The 21,796-nt window shown below is 41.8% G+C and overlaps 1 protein-coding gene across 5 annotated transcripts in view; it reads right to left on the reverse strand.

Moving 5' to 3' along the window:
* LOC135514792 (cyclin-Y-like) overlaps positions 1-21,796 on the reverse strand; it is a 50,248-nt gene that overhangs the window by 8,301 nt on the left and 20,151 nt on the right. For 2 of the 5 annotated variants that reach the window (XM_064938441.1, XM_064938409.1), the window contains exons 2-10: positions 6,398-6,472; positions 5,632-5,652; positions 5,121-5,155; positions 4,982-5,005; positions 4,552-4,646; positions 4,408-4,443; positions 4,241-4,298; positions 3,984-4,103; positions 1,782-1,948 (exon numbers count right to left, since the gene is read on the reverse strand). In XM_064938441.1, the coding sequence (XP_064794513.1) occupies positions 1,782-1,948; positions 3,984-4,103; positions 4,241-4,298; positions 4,408-4,443; positions 4,552-4,646; positions 4,982-5,005; positions 5,121-5,155; positions 5,632-5,652; positions 6,398-6,464 (623 nt within the window). In that variant the 5' untranslated portion in view covers positions 6,465-6,472. The remainder of the gene's footprint in view (positions 1-1,781; positions 1,949-3,983; positions 4,104-4,240; positions 4,299-4,407; positions 4,444-4,551; positions 4,647-4,981; positions 5,006-5,120; positions 5,156-5,631; positions 5,653-6,397; positions 6,473-21,796) is intronic. The other 3 variants (XM_064938417.1, XM_064938425.1, XM_064938433.1) reach the window with 3 other exon arrangements.

The raw sequence follows: 21,796 nt of genomic DNA on the forward strand, positions 1-21,796 counted from the left end.
AAGCCGAAGAGTGTGCAAAGCTGTCAAGGCAAAAGGCTGTCTACATTGAAGAATATCAACTATATTTTGATTTGTTTAACACTACCTTGGTTACTACAGTCTTAGCCAAATGTTTTGAGAATGAGACAAAGTCTGCTGCCTCAGTTTGTTTGATGGCAATTTGCATATACTCCAGAATGTTATGAAGAGTGATGAGATGAACTGCAATTAATTGCAAAGTCCCTCTTTGCCATGCAAATGAACTGAATCCCCCAAAATAATTTCCACTGCATTTCAGCCCTGCCACAAAAGGACCAGCTGACATCATGTCAGTGATTCTCTCGTTAACACAGGTGTGAGTGTTGACGAGGACAAGGCTGGAGAGCACTATCATGCTGATTGAGTTCGAATAACAGACTGGAAGCTTCAAAAGGGTGGTGCTAGGAATCATTGTTCTTCCTCTGTCAACCATGGTTACCTGCAAGGAAACGCGTGCAGTCATCATTGCTTTGCACTAAAGGGCTTCACAGGCAAGGATATTGCTGCCAGTAAGATTGCACCTAAATCAACCATTTATTGGATCATCAAGAACTTCAAGGAGAGCGGTTCAATTGTTATGAAGAAGGCTTCAGGGCGCCCAAGAAATTCCAGCAAGCGCCAGGACCATCTCCTAAAGTTGATTCAGCTGCGGGATCGGGGCACCACCAGTACAGAGCTTGCTCAGGAATGGCAGCTGGCAGGTGTGAGTGCATCTGCACGCACAGTGAGGCGAAGACTTTTGGAGGAAGGCCTGGTGTCAAGAAGGGCAGCAAAGAAGCCACTTCTCTACAGGAAAAGCATCAGGGGGACAGATTGATATTCTGCAAAATGTACAGGGATTGGACTGCAGAGGACAGGGGTAAAGTCATTTTCTCTGATGAATCCCCTTTCCGATTGTTTGGGGCATCCGGAAAAAAGCTTGTCCGGAGAAGACAAGGTGAGAGCTACCATCAGTCCTGTGTCATGCCAACAGTAAAGCATCCTGAGACAATTCATGTGTGGGGTTGCTTCTCAGCCAAGGGAGTGGGTTCACTCACAATTTTGCCTAAGAACACAGCCATGAATAAAGAAATGGTACCAACACATCCTGAGAGCAACTTCTCCCAACCATCCAGGAACTTGACTCTTTGCATCAACTTCATGCAATTGCCAATAAAAGCCTTTGACACGTATGAAATGCTTGTAATTATACTTCAGTATTCCATAGTAACATCTGACAAAAATATCTAAAGACACTGAAGCAGCAAACGTTGTGGAAATTAATATTTATGTCATTCTCAAAACTTTTGGCCACGACTGTACATGATTCCATGTGTTATTTCATAGTTTTGATGTCTTCACTATTATTCTACAATGTAGAAAATAGTAAAACAAATAATGAAAAACCCTTGAATGAGTAGGTGTTCTAAAACTTTTGACTGGCAGTGTATATGCTTTTGATTTCAAAATGTGGTCCAATGTCAGCCATAAGTCAGTAAAGCTTTAAGTTTGAGCATTTACTCAGAAAAAGTGTGTACTTTAAAATGCAAGCAGCAAAACAGGTCAGCTACAATTAGCCGGCAGAAGAGAAGAGTCCCTGTTGAAAATAACATCCTGAAAATAAAATGTATCATGTTCCCATTCCAGTCATGGACATACACTCTAGACATGTGACAAACATGTGAGACACTGAAGTATATAATCTCACACACACACACACACACACACACACGTCTGAGGACCTGACAGTAGTCCATGTTCCATATATTGATTGATTAACTCACATGTCCTCCACAGTGATGTCTTTGAGGATCTGGCAGTAGTCTACGTTCCACACAGCCTGATCGTCCCAGACTTTAGATGCCAGCAGGATGGCTCCCAGCAACATACGCTTCCAGTTCCCTGGGTCAATGTCTATGTCTGCATACGTCAGCAGCCTCTCAACGTACACCTAAAAAACACAATGGGAAAATGAATACTAAAGTCATGAGGTAATTGAGGCCACTACCTTTGTGATATTGTCTGTATCCCAAATGGCACCCTATTCCCTAAATAGTATGTTCATCTCCTGATAGCGCACACACAGAGCCATGTTCAAAACCTGACCCGTATCTCAAGCTTGAATCATAGTGACCTCCCCTCAACCTCACTGATCCTCACCCGAGGCACACAACACACCCCTATCCCTACTTCCTCTCTCACAGCTTCCTTCAGCACCCAGGGCACTCTCAGGATGATCTCAGGAGAGCCAAGGACGTGTGTAAATTGAAGACAAGGCCACAACATTGGTGCATCGAAATGTCACGTGGTGTGTGGAAAATGCATTTCTCTGATCCTAATATTAGCCCTTCTCTGCTCTGGCAGCAGACCGACTGTGTATTCCACAGGCACTAGAGTAGTTTCTCTGCTCTGGCAGCAGACCGACTGTGTATTCCACAGGCAGTAGAGTAGTTTCTCTGCTCTGGCAGCAGACCGACTGTGTATTCCACAGGCAGTAGAGTAGTTTCTCTGCTCTGGCAGCAGACCGACTGTGTATTCCACAGGCAGTAGAGTAGTTTCTCTGCTCTGGCAGCAGACCGACTATGTATTCCACAGGCAGTAGAGTAGTTTCTCTGCTCTGGCAGCAGACCGACTGTGTATTCCACAGGCAGTAGAGTAGTTTCTCTGCTCTGGCAGCAGACCGACTGTGTATTCCACAGGCACTAGAGTAGTTTCTCTGCTCTGGCAGCAGACCGAATGTGTATTCCACAGGCAGTAGAGTATTAGCCGCAGGCCTTGTACTGGTACATTGATGACTCAGTGGCTTTGGCCACTGGCGGTTGGCCTAGTTTGCCTCCACTGCTGCTCTTGACAGTCTCTGAATCTGTCTGCCAGCAGCCTACAGACACAGGTTAGTTAGGAGGCTTCTTCTGGCAACCGATTCCCTATATTGACCTATGGGCCCCGGTCAAAAGTAGTGCACTAAATAGGGTGCATTTTGGGATACACACAGGCTAGTTAGGCAGCTTCTGGCAGACTGACTCACATGGTGATCAGCCTGAGACTGGAGCACTCCAACCATGTGTCTGTCTGGGGAAAGACATACTGAAACAGTGACCAACAGGACACCAGATGATCAAACATGGCGCTAAAGGGGATAAAATAACTTGGCGGAGAGGATTTCTGTCTGCCCAGTCTGAGAAGGTATCTGATGAGCAGTGGTGTAAAGTACTTAAGTAAAAAATATTTTAAAGTACTACTTAAGTCGTTTTTTTTTTTTTTTTGGGGGGGGGGGGTCTGTACATTACTTTTCACTCTATACATTTTCCCTGACAATCAAAAGTACTCATTACATTTCGAATGCTTGGCAGCACAGGAAAATAGTCAAATTCATGCACTTATCAAGAGAACACGTGGTCACCCCTAATGCCTCTGGTCATGGTAACAAACGCATCTTTTGTAAATAATGTTTGAGTGCTGGTGTGCCCCTGGCCATCTGTAAATAAAGAAGACAATAAAATTGTGCCATATGCTTTGCTAAATAATTGGAATTTTACATGTTTTATACTTATTTTTATTTTTCTCTCCAATTTTATGGTAACCAACCAATTGGTAGTTACGGTCTCGTCTCACCGCTGCAACTCCTGTAAGGACTCGGGAGAGGCTCATGTCGAGAACCATGCGTCCTCCGAAACACAACACAACCAAGTTTGCTTCTTGACACAATGTCCACTTAACCTGGAAGCCAGCCGCACCAATGTGTCTGAGGAAACACCGTACACCTGGCGACCGTTTCAGCGTGCAGTGCGCCCCGGCCCGCCACAGGAGTCACTAGTGCACGACGGGACAATTGTGCACCGCACCACGGGTCTCCCGGTCGCGGCCAGCTGCAACAGAGCCTGGACTCGAACACAGAATCTTTAACGGCACTGCGATTAGTGCACTATATCCGTTATAAGGTGCCATTTGGGACACAAACAAGGGAGTCAACCATCCCCCTCCTTTACCAGTGTAACAATGGCACATTCTGCAGTGAGCTGAGCAGCGCTGAACAACATCCGGATGAAGCGGTAGATCTGCTTCTGCTCTGGGTTGTGTTTGTCATAGTCAGAAGGCACTTCTGATTTCTGTGGGAGTAGAAGAACGTGAAGGCTTTATGAACAGAGTATAAATATAGAGTATAAAAACTACATTTTATAGAGTCATACACGCATAAACACAGTGGGTCAATATGAACACCTGCACGGATTGCGTCGGCTATTACCGAGAGAGGGTGAAGCTTCTCGTCAAAAATGTCTTGCTGCATTCCTCCATCTGTGTCCCTGAAACAGGCCATTCAGGAAAGGTAAAATGTTTTACTGAACTGTTACACTAGCTAGACAAACTCTCCATTCAAGGCATTGCTTGCTCAAAGTGATAGGGTATTCTTACCTGTTCTTTATATGGTAATATATTGCAAGGGATACACTGTAGAGAAGGAAAAACAGGTCGTGGTTGAGGCATTTGTCATAACAAGGACTTTCTGTACTGTCCCATAGGTCAACTCATGAAAATGTAACTGGGACATATACTCACCATTTGATGGTGAATTTAAGGTTGGGCTGACTGACAGTGTTGTCATCTAGGAAGATGGTGGAACAGGAGCTGTGTTTTCGTCGCCTTGATCCATGCTACGATAATGAAATAGAATTACAGATACACATATGGCTACAAATATAAAAGCTGACTGTTAGAGGGCATATTGATACATGAAGTAAGGTTTCTACAGTAGGCTACTTCGTCAAACGGAGCACGCGATGGACATGCATGACAAATGAAGACATGAAATGCAATAATGTATCGGCTAGCTAAGGACTGTTAATCTTTTACAATAATTCAGAGATTCCTTCACTCCTAACACGTTACCATGAATGATGCAAGCCGGCACTAACTATATTAATTTAACAGTATGTCACACGAGTTGCAACTGAATGGATCCATGGGAGGACATAATGTTGTACATTACCTTTGACTCGTCAATGTGTGTTAACTTGTAAAACAACATAAGGAATTATCATTAACATTATGAATCAGCTACAAAGACTAACTTTCCAACATCATGAAATAATATAGATGCCTATATTTAATAAGCCTTTAATACTCACATGATTGATGAAGAGGCTCTTTCTTTTTTCACGCACTTAACAGAGATAAAAAGAGAAAGAGCGAGAAAGGCTTTGATCCTTGGTTATCAGCATTGCCCTAGAAATTACGCAAGGCAATAGAAGAAAAAAAAAAGCATCATGGTAGATTTGCCAGCATGATCAGCAAGACATGCTGCACTGAAACAGCAAGGCTTCTATGGGATCCTACCTGGAATATTTGCGACAAACTGGTACAGAGAGAAGCATTTCAAAGTGTGCACAGAGGACAACGCGGTTATTATTACATTATCAGAGCTGGTTAATCATAAAGGCAAGTCTTAACTTCCACATACACATTCATGTCAAGTTACATTTTGACCTCACTATTACAGTAAAGCATTGACTTAAGTGGAAGCTAGGATTCACCCCTAATGCTGGTTAGACACTGAGAACATGATAGACAGACTCCACTCTGCAGCTAGGGGGAAGCAGAAGCATTCCGTGACAGAGAGTAGCCTAAGCTTATACTCACCATTCTTGCTAGGCAACTCCACTGAAAGAGAACCAAAATCCATCTACTTCATTTACCTGTCCAACTCAAAAACACACAACTATCATTGGCTCTCACTTTAACACATGGGTATGTATCAAATGTCACCTTTTCTTTGATGCAGCTTCTGGACAATGGTGTATCTTAACCTGCTCTGCTGCCAGTACTGTCTTGTTACAGTATAACACAACTAAGCATGACTGAAAAGTTCTTCAAATCAGTCATAAGCAGGCGTTGTTCCTAGAAAAATGCTCATATTTATCAGAGAAAAAAACCCACAGTAATACTGTGATAGTATGAGAATCCAGAGGCTGCTGGTACTGCTCGTGAAACACCCCAGGGCAAGGCATATAGTACCACAGAGATCAAAGCTGACTGTGTTCAATGGAAGCTGTGTGATCTGGGATTGTAATAGCATATTTTGTAATGTATTGTGTTAGAGGTTATGCTGTACTGCAGTTTGTATCAAGCGTCTCAGAGTAGGTGTGCTGATCTAGGATCAGGTCCCCGTCCATGTAATTGTATTCATTATGATCAAAAAGGCAAAACAGATCCCTACACCGAGATGCTTTAAGAATACGGGGCCAGGAGTTTTCACTAATAAACCTGGGTTTATTTCTTGATCAGGTCACATGATCAGAAAATCCATTGGTCTTCCCTAAAGGCCTTAGGTAAAGTCCATGTTAAACGCACCTGTTAAGTGATTCCAAAGAGTCTGAGATTCATTGATTCATTGAGACCAACTCACCATCTGGCTGAGATTTACTGAGGAATATAGTGCTGGCCCGAGGATGGTCAGAGGGGTTGTACTCCATGTTCAACTCTGTGAAAATAAAAAATCACTGTCAGTTACTGGGATGTCATTGTAAGCAATATCAACTATGGTATAAGTCCCAAATGGCACCCAATTCCCTTCATAGTGCACTGCACTTCAGGATCCTGGTCAAAAGGAGTGCAATAAATACATTTGTAAACAACAGGAGTAGCCTAACAATGAAATGCTTACTTATGGGTAATTTTCCAAAAATGCAGAGTTCAAATAAAAAGTGACATGAGGAGCAACTACACAGTGAATAACAAATAACAAGCGAGCTAGCTTGCTTTTTATGGCATTTTTTAAAAACCAGCACTGTAGGTGCACGAGACAACTTTACCAGCATCATAGCATACGTATCGATGAATTGTTGTGACATATGAAATACGTGGGAGTGTAATCGATGTGTAATAACTAAGTAAAAAATTAAGGAACGTGTTAAATGTGACGTGCAATCATATTCAGGTCCTGATTTCACGTGTACCTTATTCGACGTGTACCTTATTCGACGTGTACCTTTGACACGCAAAGACCCAAAACGGCTATCCATAGATATCCTAGTTGAGAATGAAACACCTGAACAAATTAAATGAACAATGAAACAGCACAGCAAGTAAGTGAAAAAAATAGGTTTTGATTATGATAATGGGGACATACGTAAATGGCAACAAAATAACTTTTTGGTCAGTGTGGTGTGTGTGTGTAACCTTTATTTAACTAGGCAAGTCAGTTAGGCCGTCACCTACCCCGGCAAAACCCGGACGACGCTGGGCCAATTGTGTGCCACCCTACGGGACCTCAATCATGGCCGGATGTGACACAGCCTCGATTTGAACCAGGAACTGCAGTAATGCCTCTAACACTGAGATGCAGTGTCTTAGACCACTGTGCCACTCAGGAGCCCAGACAAACACACGTAACTGCCAACTGACCCCCAAAATGTAGGGCCGAGTTGACATTTCAAAAAGGTTACATTTATACCCTACGTTTTTCTCTCATCCATGCATTGGCCTCATTCAACCACAAGGACAGAGCATAAACATGCCCGATTCAATATCAGGGTCAACCCAAGCCAAGCTGTACTGGCCTGGCCTGATTATACACCCACGATAGTTCCTGAAAGCGTGCTGGAAAAGACAATGTGAAAAGGAAATATCCAAGCCAGCACAGTACGGTTCGGCTCTATAGACAGGAGGCCATACGTGTTGTACACACAGTGTGAAGGCAGAGGGCAGCAGCGCACATGCTAGTGCTGAAAAGTGGCAGTGATGAAAATGCTAATTCATAGATTTCCTAGAAAACACAGGGGACAGTCACACAAGCAGCCTTAACAGTGAAGGACCACAGGTTGCAGCCTGTCCTACATAGTGCTCTGGTTAAAGTAATGCACTGTGTTTGTTGTATGCTGTTCTCCCTCGTCCTCTCATCCATTTGTGTTTCTTTACCTCAGAGACATTGGAGCATGATTCATGCTTTGTGATTCAGAGCAAATCTTCATCACAGCCTAGGGATATGAGCTACGGATTGGCGTGCACATGTACATCAAATAGATTGTTACGCTCATATGCTATACAAATGCTATGGTATCAAATCAAAAGTTTATTGGTCACGTACACAGATCTGTAGAGGTTATTGCAGGTGCACCAAAATACTTAGCAAAATACTGCAAAGTTGTCTAGGAGATAGAAACAGGGCGACTGCTTGTCAGCGCCATCTTTTTGTACATTGTCCTGACTGAGAAAAAGGTACTGAAGGATTGTAATTTAAAAGATATTGGTAGCTACCATTCACTTGGACTCTGCATCGTAAAGAAAGAAAGAAGTCTTCAGGATAAAGTGTGCAATGTGTCAAAAATATGCATTTTATACCATTGAACATGGACTCAGGTCCTCACAGAGTCACCATTCCAGAGGCAAAAACACCTCAACACACCTGCTGAACTAGGAAAAGGAGACTTTGTGCTCAAACAACTGGACTAAAGATGCTACCTTAAATAACAGAATCCAATCAAACCACAAAGTTAGGCCAACTTCTTACTCAAGAGTGGGAAAAATCCTTCAAAGATGCTTACGTTTCTTCTTGGTTGAGAATTCATATCAATGAATAAGACATGAGGAATCCAAAGGAATGCCCAAAAGTTATCCACAGACACCAAGTCATTTCCACACCAACAATGAGAATATAGTATCAGTTCTCTATGTCGGTCAAGTAGTATGGAGCTATTGTTTCTTCATCCGATGTCATCTATTCCTTGTGAATTTTACCCTGTTCAGAGATAGTAGCCACTGAATTTGTTAGGTTTTTGTAACATCCTACATCATGAAAGTGTTAGGTTCTAACCACTGCTGTTCCTGCTATTAGGTGAAAAAAGTATGAAGACACCCCCACCACCCAAATGTTAACCCTTTTACATGTGATTTCCAAATATCTCTAACGGTCACCCTAGGACAGTTAACCCGTGCTGCCCTCAAACCAAGGCACACAGCCTATAGATAATTAGCAGGCAATGTTTCAACTTAAAATAATGGACTGTCATTTCTCTTTGCTTATTTGAGCTTTTCTTGGCATAATATGGACTTGGTCTTTTACCAAATAGTGCCATCTTCTGTATACCACCCATACCTTGTCACAGCAAGACAGATTGGCTCAAACAAATTAAGAATAAGGAAAGAAATTCCACTAATTAAAAAATGGCACACCTGTTAAATAAAATGCATTCCAGGTGACTACCTCGTGAAGCTGGTTGAGAATGCCAAAAGTGTGCAAAGCTGTCAAGGCAAAGGGTGGCAACTTTGAAGAATCTCAAATCTAAAATTTGTTGAAGACTTTTTTTGGTTACTACATGATTCAATGTGTTATTTCAAAGTTTTGATGTCACTATTCTACAATGTAGAAAATAGTAAAAATAAAGAAAATCCCTGGAATGAGTAGGTGTGTCCAAACTTGACTGGTACTGTATGTGAGTGCCAATCAAAGTGCCTTATTTTCTTTATATCGTGTTGTCGTTTCTACTGTAGCATACTGTATTTGTACAGTTGAAGTTAGAAGTTTACATACACCTTAGCCAAATAGATTTAAACTCAGTTTTTCACAATTCCTGACATTTAATTCCATGTTATTGTCGGTGAGAAGCAACAGCGCATTACAATACTTCTGGCTGGAAACCAACCTGGGCCAACTAAAAATGGACTGACAGTGTAGATTAGTCTTGCATAAAAACACGGCCATTTCGTAGATTTCGAACACTTATGCAACATAAACCCAGATTGTCTGAAAATGGCATTCTATTCAATGTACAGTGCACTACTTTTGACCAGGGCCAATAGGGCTAAGGTCAACAATAGCACACCAAATAGGGAACAGGGTCTCATTTCGGACAGCCTCAGTATCACACTGCGCGGGGATTCCACAAATTCAGAAATTAGGACCAGGAGGTATTTAGAGGGTGAGGTCACTTGAACACAATTAGCCTTTCGTGGGGGGGTCAGGCATTCCACAACAAATACACTGCAGTTCTGAAGCATGGACAAGGTACCAACAGAGGTCTATTTTCTGTACAGCAAAGCTGATAATACACAATCAATTTGCCTAGATACTGTAAGATTCTATACGTAATGCATGAACGATCATTCACGCCTAATTTCCCCCTATCAAACATGAACTCACTTTGCAGTACAGTGGGTTCCATCCCAAATGGAAGTAGTGCACTACTTTTAACCAGTGCCCTAGGTGCCATTTGGGACACAAAGCAATGTAGATTAACTGGCATCATCCCTGACAGCATGCAGACAGGAAGGATATGAGAGTGCAGCCTTTTAATCCATGCTTGCAGGGATGCCCTGCCCACTCATCCTGCAGGAGGAACTACCACAGAGCACACTACCAGAGGAAGGGGGGAAATTCCACAGGAACAGAATGATGCGGAGACTCAGATGTGTGTATGTCAAACAAAAACCGATGATTACAAAGTTAAAACAAACAACTATGTACAAGGACAACGTTTAACAATTTCCACATTTAATAATTAGATTTTTATAGTGCTTTCTAATTAACTTAAGGCACATCAGTTAATTGAAATACATTCCGGGTTACTACCTCATGATGCTGGTTGAGAGAATGCCAAGAGTGAGCAAAGCGGATTCCTGCAGCATGCATGCATGCCTGCCTGTGAGTGAGTGTTCAATGTAAGGACTAATGAGAAAGATGTATACACACAATGACTGACAGGGGGTGCTGTTTTGAAGCCACCACGCCTCCATCTTGGAAGCTGTAGAAAAGGCATTTATTAACGTCTTCATTTTTTTGACACGTTTATTTTATTACAGACCCAATGCAGGGATGGGCATCTGGCGGCCCCCTCTTCTATAGGCCAGCGGATGTATGTTTCAGTCGGGGTCGGTCCCTCAACTTACTGTTAAAAAGTTAGAATAGTAGAATACATAAAAGGTGCAATTTCGAAATTTGGTTGTGCATCAGATGTTTCTCTTGTGATGTCAGTCAATGAGTCACTCCATTAGCTCATGTCAGATTATTATTATTATTATTTTTTTTAATTGTTAAATTAGTCTAGCCAGCTTTCTAAACTTGTCGTAACCGTGGTCAAATTAACAACCGATGGGGGGGGGGGTCCCCATTTCACATGACTGGGCAGGGGCACAGCCACGAGTGGACCTGGGAGGGCATAGACTCACTTGGGAGACTGGCCCACCCACTGGGGAGCAAGGCCCAGCCAATCAGAATGAGTTTTTCCCCATAAAAAGGGCTTTATTGGAAAGAAATACTCCTCAGTTTCATCAGCTGTCTGGGTGGATTATCTCAGACGATCCCGCAGGTGAAGAAGGCGGATGTGGAGGTCTTGGGCTGGCGTGTGGTCTGTGGTTGTGAGGCCGGTTGGACGTACTGCAAATTCTCTAAAATGAAAATGTTCTGAATTCTGTTGGCCCCTACCCCATCAAAGCTGCCCATTCCAGTATTAAATCATACTTAAACATATATATGTAAATCCTTAAACTATAATTTTAAAAAAATGTAATGCATGTAAATTTTGTCCTTGAAATATTTAATTGAAATAGTGTATTCCATTAATTCCAATGGAGGACCGCTTCTCCTGAGCAGTGCCAATCGAGTGGTGAGAAGGAGCGCCATGGACCCTTCGTGTCCAGTAGTCATTTATTGTAGTCATTGTGCTCTTTAGAGTTTTTTCAAGTTTTGAGTCAATTAACTCATGATATTCCTGGATTACTCATTATATTAATAAAGTCCTATTTAACAAATACAAGTCAGTTTGAAAAAGCTTACGGGTACAAAACAGTACATATCTGGCTGTGTTGGCATAATCACTACATATCCAATCAATTATTGACTGTACAAAATAAACATTTCTCACAAAAGTTGTGCACCGGGCCTTTACAACCCCGGTATTAGCGGATGGATAGAAGCCGCCTGCAGCGCCAAAATTACACTTTTTTTCACAAAAGTAGTGCACTGGACCTTTACAACCCATATTAGTGGATCGATACAGCTGTCTGCAGCACAGGGGGAATATATTTGACCCCCAAAAAATGTTGTACTAAGTGCCAGGGCGAACCACTGTAAAAGCATCATTCATTTCTTTAATTGCTTTCATGGTGAAATACAGTGAGTGTACAAAACATTAAGGACACCTGCTCTTTCCATGACATAAACCGACCAGGTGAATCCAGGTGAAAGCTACGATCCCTTATTGAGGTCACTTGTTAAATCCACTTCAAATCAATCAGTGTCGAAGAAGGGGAGGAGACGGGTTAAAGAAGGATTGTTAAGCCTTGAGAAATGGATTGTCTACGTGTGCCATTCAGAGGCTGAATGAGCAAGACAAAAGATTGAATGCCTATGAACAGGGTATGGTAGTAGGTGCCAGGCACAGCGGTTTATGTCAAGAACTGCAACGCTGATGGGTTTTTCACGCTCAACAGTTTCCCGTGTGTATCAAGAATGGTCCACCACCAAAAAGACATCCACCACAACTTACTTGTGTTGGAATTGTTTATTTTTTTAATTGGCCCTGATAGTGTTAACAAATTAGCCCATGTTAATCCTGAGAACAAGTATTGTGACATATTGAAATGGGTTGGCTTGAACAGTATGTTTCAACTTGTTTCAGTAATCCGTTTTCTTTCTGTGCAATATCTAGGATAAACATGGGAGAGGTGGGCTTGAAAGGGAAGTGCTTTAAGTGAGTCATTTACCCGGTGTTCTCTTTGATGTTCCAAGCATTCATAGAAACACATGTACAGTGACCACAAGCTTACAGCTTACTGTAAACCTGGTTTACAGGGATTTTTCGGTCATTGAAATCCCTGGGCGGGCAGCCTAAGCATTTCTTCTGGTTGCATTCCATCTCCTGCCATTGTGCCCTTGATCAAGGCACTTGACCCCATACAAAGTAGATTAACTGCACTGTTAAGCTACTGTATGTGGTCAATCCTCCATCTGCAGAGCTGCTGGCGTGCAGGCTTTTGATGCAACCTGGAAACACACCCAAGCTTGCTTATCAAGGTCCTGTTGAGCAGCTGATGTTTAGGGTACAATGTGGTGCATTAGAACGGGGCTCAGACAAAAGCCTGCACACCTAGTAACTCTCCTGGAGGATGGTTAACCACGCTTGATAAAAATATTGCAACCAAAATAGGTCTACTTTTATGTCTTTATACAATTATTCCCTCATTCAATGAATCAGGGATAAAATGGATATGGTAGGCTATTTCAAAGCAAGGTAGCTAACGAAGACATGTTTATCTCTTAATCTTAAGGCTAAAATGATAATGTTTCAGGGGAGGTCTAGGCACAGCATGGAAGTCATTTGTTAATTTGTCAATTCTTCGAAGATTTTTAACGTTGGTCGGAATTACATGGCTAGCCTAGTGTTTAAAGTGCGAATGCCTTTAAAAAGCAGCGAATCCCTTTGAAAAATGGCCTAGGTGGCATCGATATTAGTCAAAACCCATTATTCTAGTGTCAAAATTGAATACAAAGTATAAATAGGAGAACTATGGTCAAAGTCAGTCATGTCTAAAACAGGGTAAATGCAGGTTTGGATTTGCCCATTTTTTTTACTTGAGAAATACAGCACCAAACACAATAGTTCAATGTAAAATTGCACAACTAAAAACTTCCTCTGCAAAAACATCAAAACTCAAGAAATCTGTAATTAGTTATCTTAGATTCATTGTGAGGATTTTGAGAAAGCGAAATTTGCTTCCGTGTCTACAGTGTCTAATGGTGACAAACATCATTAACCAAATGCGGAATCGGTCAGGAAACACTTCAAGACTGAAATCAAATGCTTATCTTATGAGCAACAGAAAAACATGTGCCAACTGGCGCTTTTTAATAGAGGGGAATCCCAGCTTTCCAATAATGGTGTCAGATTTATTTCTCAACAGTGCCGGTGGAAAGGCGACAGCGAGTCAACACCATTAATGCTTAGAGCTAATTTGTTAACTAGTGAGGTAGTATGGCTATATAGTTAGTCTATAATTATTTTATAGGCTACCTGCTGCTGAAATGTCCCCCTACCCTCAGGCAACACCACTGGCACACACGCAGATGATGCACATACAGAGAGGCCTAATTCTGATCATGGTTGATAGACATTTTTAAGGTCATTGATAATATATTTAAAAAGGAAAACAATATTAAAATTCCATGCCTTTTCCAGGATTTTCATGACCATAAGAACACTCATTTGACAACTTCAGGCTGGCGCACTATCAATCTGCACACAACGTTTTCACAGACTAGTGAAAAATCCCACTCTCCATTGCTAGTCAATGCAGATCCCACCTTGATTCCTATTTGATCAATCGTTTTACGCTGTGTGTGAATCCGGGACAGTGATAGACCACTTTGTTTGTTTAGAGGAGCTGGTACGCAATTTCCCAAAAATTGTAGGTGCCAGTACAGCGCTCAGGACAGCTCTGGCCCAAGTCAAGCACGGCCTGTAGGTCCAACAATGGAAAAAAACAAAAACAAAAAAAAAATATATAAAAATTGCTCAGAAACCTTAGGGGGCCAAATAAAATCAACAAGGGCCAAATTCGTTCCGCAAGCCACCAGTTGCGAAACCCTGTTATAGAACATGTATTTGAGACTGAACTTCAGCACACTTATCAGCAGTCAACTGATAAGAATGGAATAGTAAAATGGAATAGTGCCAAAGCCAGCAATGCTGATACTGAATATCTAGCTCAGCAGGTAAACTTTAGCAAAGATTCAGAGGCGGCGTCCCAATTGGCACACCATTCCTTCATTTTCAAAAGTAGTGCACTAAGGCCCATAGTGCTCTGGTCAAAAGTCTGCGGTTAAAAGTAGTGCACTGTGGAGGAAATAGGGTACCATTTGAGGATGCAGCCTGTGCAAGAGGAGATGGCTATTGGCTAGCAGCCTGTAGTGCTGTTTTCTGATCGGCTTCATGAATTGACAATAGGACTCTTAAAAAAACACACAGAGACCGACAGACAGAGCACATAAATCACAGTCACATAGTTGTTCGGAAACCCTGGAGGCCGGTGGGTGACTGGGCAGGCAAGGAGGGAGGGTGGTCACAGTAGCAAACTTATTTTTTCACCAGCTCTTGTCTGTTGACATATGGAATTTTGATGTTACGTATCTTCGGACTTACCAATAGGGATTGAATGGATTTAATGAGTCATTACAGCAACACATTTTGATTTGAGCCATTGCCAAAACAAAATGTTGTCAGTGTGATAATATTTCCATTACGATAAATGGGAGGTTGATAGAGCAGTCAATTCTAAAATAAATAGCTGCCATTTAATGCATGTAAAGCTTTAACATCTGATCTGCATGTCTTAAGTGTGAGGCAATGATAGAAAATCCCTCAAGAAATAACACATTTGCTTCCACTACCCTCTGTCTGTATGAACTGTTCCCTTTCAAATCACATTACAAGGGAAGTCCTAAGAATGGTATAGTATGGTGATGTCAGCATGAGTATTTAGTTACTGCCATTATTGTCTGTGGATCTCACTATATATTTCTGACTCTTACTTGCTGTAAACTACTTTGCACATTAATGCATCTTTGTGTCAACTGTCAACAGAATCACACTTTATAAACTCCCAACCCAAAGCAAGACACACAAATGTCAGAAGAGAGAAATAACAAAAACATCTACCACTCCCAAACTCCCGTCTGTAGCATCCATCCTGTCACTTAGAAAACACCCCTGCACCTCAAATGGCACCCTATACAGTGCACTACTTTTAAACAGGGCCCATAGGATTTTGGTCAAAAGTAGTGCACTATATAAGAGTAGGGTACCATTTGGGATGTTTACCCCATCATCCAATCCCCTAGTACCATTTCAACAGACACAGTCAGCATTTGTAGTCGAACAATGGTGTAAGAGTGTGGTGGATGGGTCCAGTTAAAGCCCTGAGCTACTGAGCTCTGTCTGGTAAAGAAAGGGTCCCAAATGGCACCCCATTCAATATAGTGCACTGTATAGGGAATAGGGTGCCTTTCGGACACAAACTGCTCAGCTGTGGCATAATTTGAGGAATCCTCTGTCCAGAAGAATTACAGCAGAAACACCATGAGCTCAACAAATCAACAAGAGGTGAGACAACTTGAGCTGACGGGGCTGGACTGAGGCCAAAGCAACCTCAGTCAGTCTGATATCGGACAGGGGCGCCCAAGGCGTCAGATTCACACACAAGCGCACATAAAATGTCAGAGGGGGAACACCAGTGTGTGTTCTCAGGCAAAGCCACGGTGCATATGAAGAGGCATTAATTCCTAGCCACCACATTAAATTCTCATATGGTATATTCTGTGTTCCAAAATTGCAAAGCCCTCATCCACTTGAGTGCCTGTGTATATCAAGACAAAGTAAATGAAAACATCTGTACTATAGACCAGACCTAGCCACATCATATTTAGCTTATGTTGATTGACAATAAAATATACCAAAAACTATTTAGTCCACTGTATTAGCCTAAGCAGAGGTGTTTTGATGATGTTGAAGTTGAAAGAGTGCAGGCAGCTCCTATTCTCTTTCGACCTGCTCTCCGTCGTTCAAAATTAAGTTGTCGGAAACATTAACTTGCTTGACCATGCTGTAGGTCATGTAAAGGTTTGTTACATGCAGTATGCTTTGGCGGCTTCACCAGACAAGAGGTTGCTCTCTGGTATTGTGATGAAACAAGTGGGGTTGAATTTAATCTGCCACTGTCTTCTTATGGTCTCTGCCTTTAGGTCTATATATCAAGGTGGCAAGGCATATGAACTAGCAGGTTATAGAGCAGGGGTATTCAACTCTTACCCTACGAGGTCTGGAGCCTGCTGGTTTTCTGTTCTACCTGATCATTGCACCAACCTGGTGTGGCAGGTCTAAATCAATCCCTGCTGAGAGGAGGAACAATGAAACAAAGCAGTAGAACTGGCTGAGGTTCAGAGTGGAGTTTGTGGGTTATCGAGCAAATACTATTATCACAACAAAAAGGTTCTCATTAGGGTTGCACATTTTGGGGAATATTCAGGAGGTGGAAACTTTCCGTGGGAAATAACAGGAATATATGGGAATTCATATTAATACCATTTAAATGTAATAGTTTTTTGCATTGGACATATTTACCATATGGAGAAAAACAACCCTTTTACCTTATCATAAGTAGACAATTGCATATGATTAAACCCCCCAATAGAAAAAACTAAACTATTTATTTACGAATTGAACTTTAATTAAATGAGTTGACTCTTCACATGGGATGATTTCACTGAACAACAAAATGGAATATTGAATGATCCCCAATGATCCATCGCATCTCCCAAAAATGGTTTCAACATACATCTGTAAAATGATTGTCTAGAAACAAAAGCTTTGGTTGTCTTCCACTTAGGCTTCCATGTCTTCTCCCTGGACCTCCTCAATGTCAACCCCTTGTACATCAGACTGAGGCCTCATCTTCACAGTCACTTTCCAACCTTTTTGAGCCTGACAACGAGCCATCTTCAACAAGCCTCAAATTTGCCCGGATGGCCACCAATTTCTCAACCGTTGTATTGGTCAGCCTGTTGCGTGCTTTGGTGTGTGTGTTCCCAAACAAGGACCAGTTGCGCTCTGAGGCGGCTGATGTGTCTGGGATTTGGAGGATGATCCTCCGGGGAAAGAGCCTCAGATCTACAAAGTCCCTTCCATCAGGTGGCTGATGAAATATGTTGGCATGACTGCCATATTGCATCTCCATCCTAAAGCCCTTGCTTGGAAGTATACTTCGCCAGACTGCCAAGAACCTTGCCCTCATCCAGGTTAAGGTGGCGAGACACAGTAGTGATGACACCATAGGCCTTGTTGATCTCTGCACCAGACAGGATGCTCTTGCCAGCATACTTGGGGTCCAACATGTACGCTGCAGCGTGTATGGGCCTCAGGCAGAAGTCTTCATGCTTTTTGATGCATTTCCGAACAGCTGTTTACTCTGCTTGGAACAATGGTGAAGTGGGCATGGCAGTACAAATTTCTTCTCTTACATCTGCAAGCAGAGTCTGAACAGCCGACAAGATGGTATTGTCTCCCTCAATCCATGTCATGGCTACTGCAGTAGGGTTCAAGAATTTGACTGCTTACCACTCTCTCCCAAAATACATAATGCAGGAGGATCTTCTTGATGGGGCTGTCCATAACAACAGACTGATATGGCCATTTCTTGGAGAGACACCTCCTCCTCCAGGAGACTGTCAAACATGATGAGAACACCACTCCAATGGGTGTTGCTGGGCAGCTTCAATGTGGTGCTCTTATTTTTCTCACTTTGCTTGGTGAGGTAGATTGCTGCTATAATTTGACAACCCTTCACATACCTAACCATTTCCTTGTCTCTCCTGTAGAGTGTATCCATTGTGTTCAGTGCCATGATGTCCTTGAGGAACAGATTCAATAAATGAGCAGCACAGCCAATGGTGTGATGTGAGGGTAGGACTCTTCCACTTTAGACCAAACAGCCGTCATGTTCGCAGTATTGTCTGTCACCAGTGCAAATACCTTCTGTGGTCCAAGGTCATTGATGACTGCCTTCAGCTCATCTGCAATGTAGAGACCGTAGTGTCTGTTGTCCCTTGTGTCTGTGCTCTTGTAGAATACTGGTTGAGGGGTGGAGATGTAGTTAATTATTCCTTGCCCACGAACATTCAACCACCCATCAGAGATGATTGCAATACAGTCTGCTTTGCTTGACCTTCACTTGAACTCTGTTGAACTCTGCATCCAGCAAATGAGTAGATAAAGCATGTCTGGTTGGAGGGGTGTATGCTGGGCAAAGAACATTCAGAAATCTCTTCCAATACACATTGCCTGTGTGCATCAGAGGTGAACCCAGTTTCACACTAAGCTCGAGCAAGACATTCATCAGCATTTCTCTGACTACGTTCCTCTATTGAGTCAAGAAAAAAAACTTCTGATTCCAGGAGGACCATGAGCTGTTACTATCGATAAGGTGTCTGGTTCATCATTTTCACCTCGAATAGAAGTAGAGGGACTTTTGTCAGAGGTTGGTTGTTGTGTAGAGGGACTTTTATGCACTGGTCAGATGATTCTGCATCTTTGTTGCATTCTTCACATATGATTTGGCACAGTATTTGCAAATGTACACAGATTTCCCTTCTATATTAGCTACTGTGAAATGTTTCCACACATCAGATAGTGCCAGTGGCATATTCCTGTAAAGATTAGAAAAATAGTTTTTTTTTAAACCAAAACAATTCCATGTACAGATAAATAGTTAAGCAATTAGATTAAACAACTCCTTGGTAAGATAAATGTTTTAAAATGAAACATGTATGGAAACGTGAATTAACACTCAGGCTCAAGCAAGCTAAAATCCACATGGTAGCAAAAACTAATGAGCAGAAATTTTTAACAAGTTAGATATGATTTAAAAACACACTTTGCTGTTGGCTACAAGTTAACGAAAAAATCATGCATGTCAAAATATATTCACCCCACCCAGTATTGTAATCAAAACTTACCAGAAAGTATGTAGTCCTTGGCTCAGACAGTGTAGTAGTGTGGGCTCAATAGCATCTCATTAGTGTGCAAGATCTTGAGAATCAGCTGTACATGTGACTGAAGAGTGCATTGTACATGTGATGGAAGAATGCACTGTGCATGCAGAGGGTTGCAATTCCATTGAATTGGGGATAGTTTAACCAAAATATGCCACAAGCCTAGAATTGCCTTATTTGTATCCCACACAAAAAAAAATCCCACAAATTCCAGGGCTTAACTTCCCATGTAACATTTTCGGAAAAATTCCAGAAAGTTTCTGACCCTTTGCAAACCTAGTTATAATATGGCATTTTTTTCACTGGCTTGGCTTCCAAAGCATAGACCAAATGGCACAGTTCTCAGCAATCTTGTATCTATTCCATCTCAAGCAAACCACATGGCTATAGCATATACAGGGTTACCTACATATCATGGCATGTTTGTGTTAGACTCCATCTGATCTGAGATCCTGCAGCTGTGGCCTTGGAATGATTCATGTAAAATGTCACAAGTTTTATTTTGCAAAGTCAACATAACTTTTGAATTGTGCATCTGAGTGGTGGAAATCCAGCTAAATTCTGGAAAGTGATCAAATCTTGGATGTACATCAACCTATGTTGATCTTGCAAAAATATTATAAAATCACTGGCAAACTCTCAGCTAAGAACTTTAACTTCAAATTATACCAGTCTGGTTTATGAACTGGACATAGCATCATTTCAGCAGCTACGCTAGTCTTAAATGATATATTAAACTGCTTCAATCACAGGAAACACTGTGCTGCCGTATTTACAGACCTATCCAAGGCCTCGGATACTGTCGACCATCCCCTAAGGTTGTCTGAAATGGGACTCGACCAGGCATCTTGCAAGTGGTTTCGGAACTACAGTATCTGTCCGGCTGGACACAATGTGTGCTTTCTGATGGTGTCAAGTCAAGTTACCGTGATCTTTCTAAAGGTGTCCCACAGGGGTCAATTTTGGGGCCTGTCCTCTTTAAATAAATAATATTGTTTTATCTGCAAAAATCTGTAGCAGTCAAATAAAGATGACACTTACAGTGTACAGTATGTATGCCATTGCCCCTATAGCTGACCAGGCTATTTTGTCACCTTGCAGAAAGTCCTTGTTGATTTCAAATTGGTACTTAATGCTGGAAAAAGTCAATGTATACGGTTTTCTAATTCTCAAAAAATATTATTATTATTTCAGCTGGCTTACACATTTGTGCATTGGATGGTTCTTTCATCGAGCAGGTTTCCACCTATAAATATCTGGACTTTTGAATTGGAAAGTATTTAAAAAAAAACAACATACAGATGAGCTAGTTAAGCTGATATTTAAATTAGTCGTATTTTATAGAAATAGATCATGCCTCTCCCTAAACAGCAGGATGCAGATTGTACAGTCAACTTTACTGCCAGTTCTTGACTCTGGTGACACAATTTAATCAGAATGCGGCAGCCACTATTCTTAAACCTTTTCATGAAGTGTACCATAGCACCCTTCACTTTATCGCAGGTGGCCGTTTTAATACAACACTGTACCCTGTATCAAAAGGTTGGCTTGACCTCTTTAAAGTCCCGTAGATCACTTCATCAACCCTTTGTTACTGTACACCCTTTCTACTAAACAAGCTTCTGATCTACCTCACGTCACTGTTAAAATATGAGATACCAAACCCATTCACAGAGATGGTTAACTGCCTTTAGGGCAGTTTAGGACTTTAATGTTGAATGAATTTAAATGAGAATTGCAACTGTTTGGATTAAATGTGAATAATTGTATTTGTGGTGTTTGAAGCTTTAGTGATGATTCTGTAATTTGTATTTTATTTTTATTGAACATTAAAATTTGTTGCATTGTTGTCCTCAGGGTACCATTGTAAATGAGACACTGGTCTCAATGGGTTCCCCTGAATAAAGAAAAAGTTAAATAAAATGACTTGAGAATGGCGTGGGGCCACCTCCCAAATAGCACCCTATTCTCTATATAGTGCACTACTTTAGACTAGAGCCCTATTGGCCCTAGCCAAAAGTAGTGTGCTATATTAGGGAATAATGTGCCATTTGGGACAAACACCTAGTTCAACCCAGGGGACCTGGAGCAAATTCCCATGCAGAAGGGAAGCATAATCAATGTCCCAATCAATGTCTCTCAGATCAATGTGGGCTCTTCTTGAAGAGGTACAGTATCAATGAAATCCCCTAAATGAAAAGGATAAATCAGGGAAATGCTGGGACTCAAGACTACTTCATGTGTAATCTGGCGGTGCTTTTGTACATT

This window comes from Oncorhynchus masou, chromosome 3 (assembly GCF_036934945.1).
Source record: "Oncorhynchus masou masou isolate Uvic2021 chromosome 3, UVic_Omas_1.1, whole genome shotgun sequence".
Lineage (NCBI taxonomy): Eukaryota > Metazoa > Chordata > Actinopteri > Salmoniformes > Salmonidae > Oncorhynchus > Oncorhynchus masou.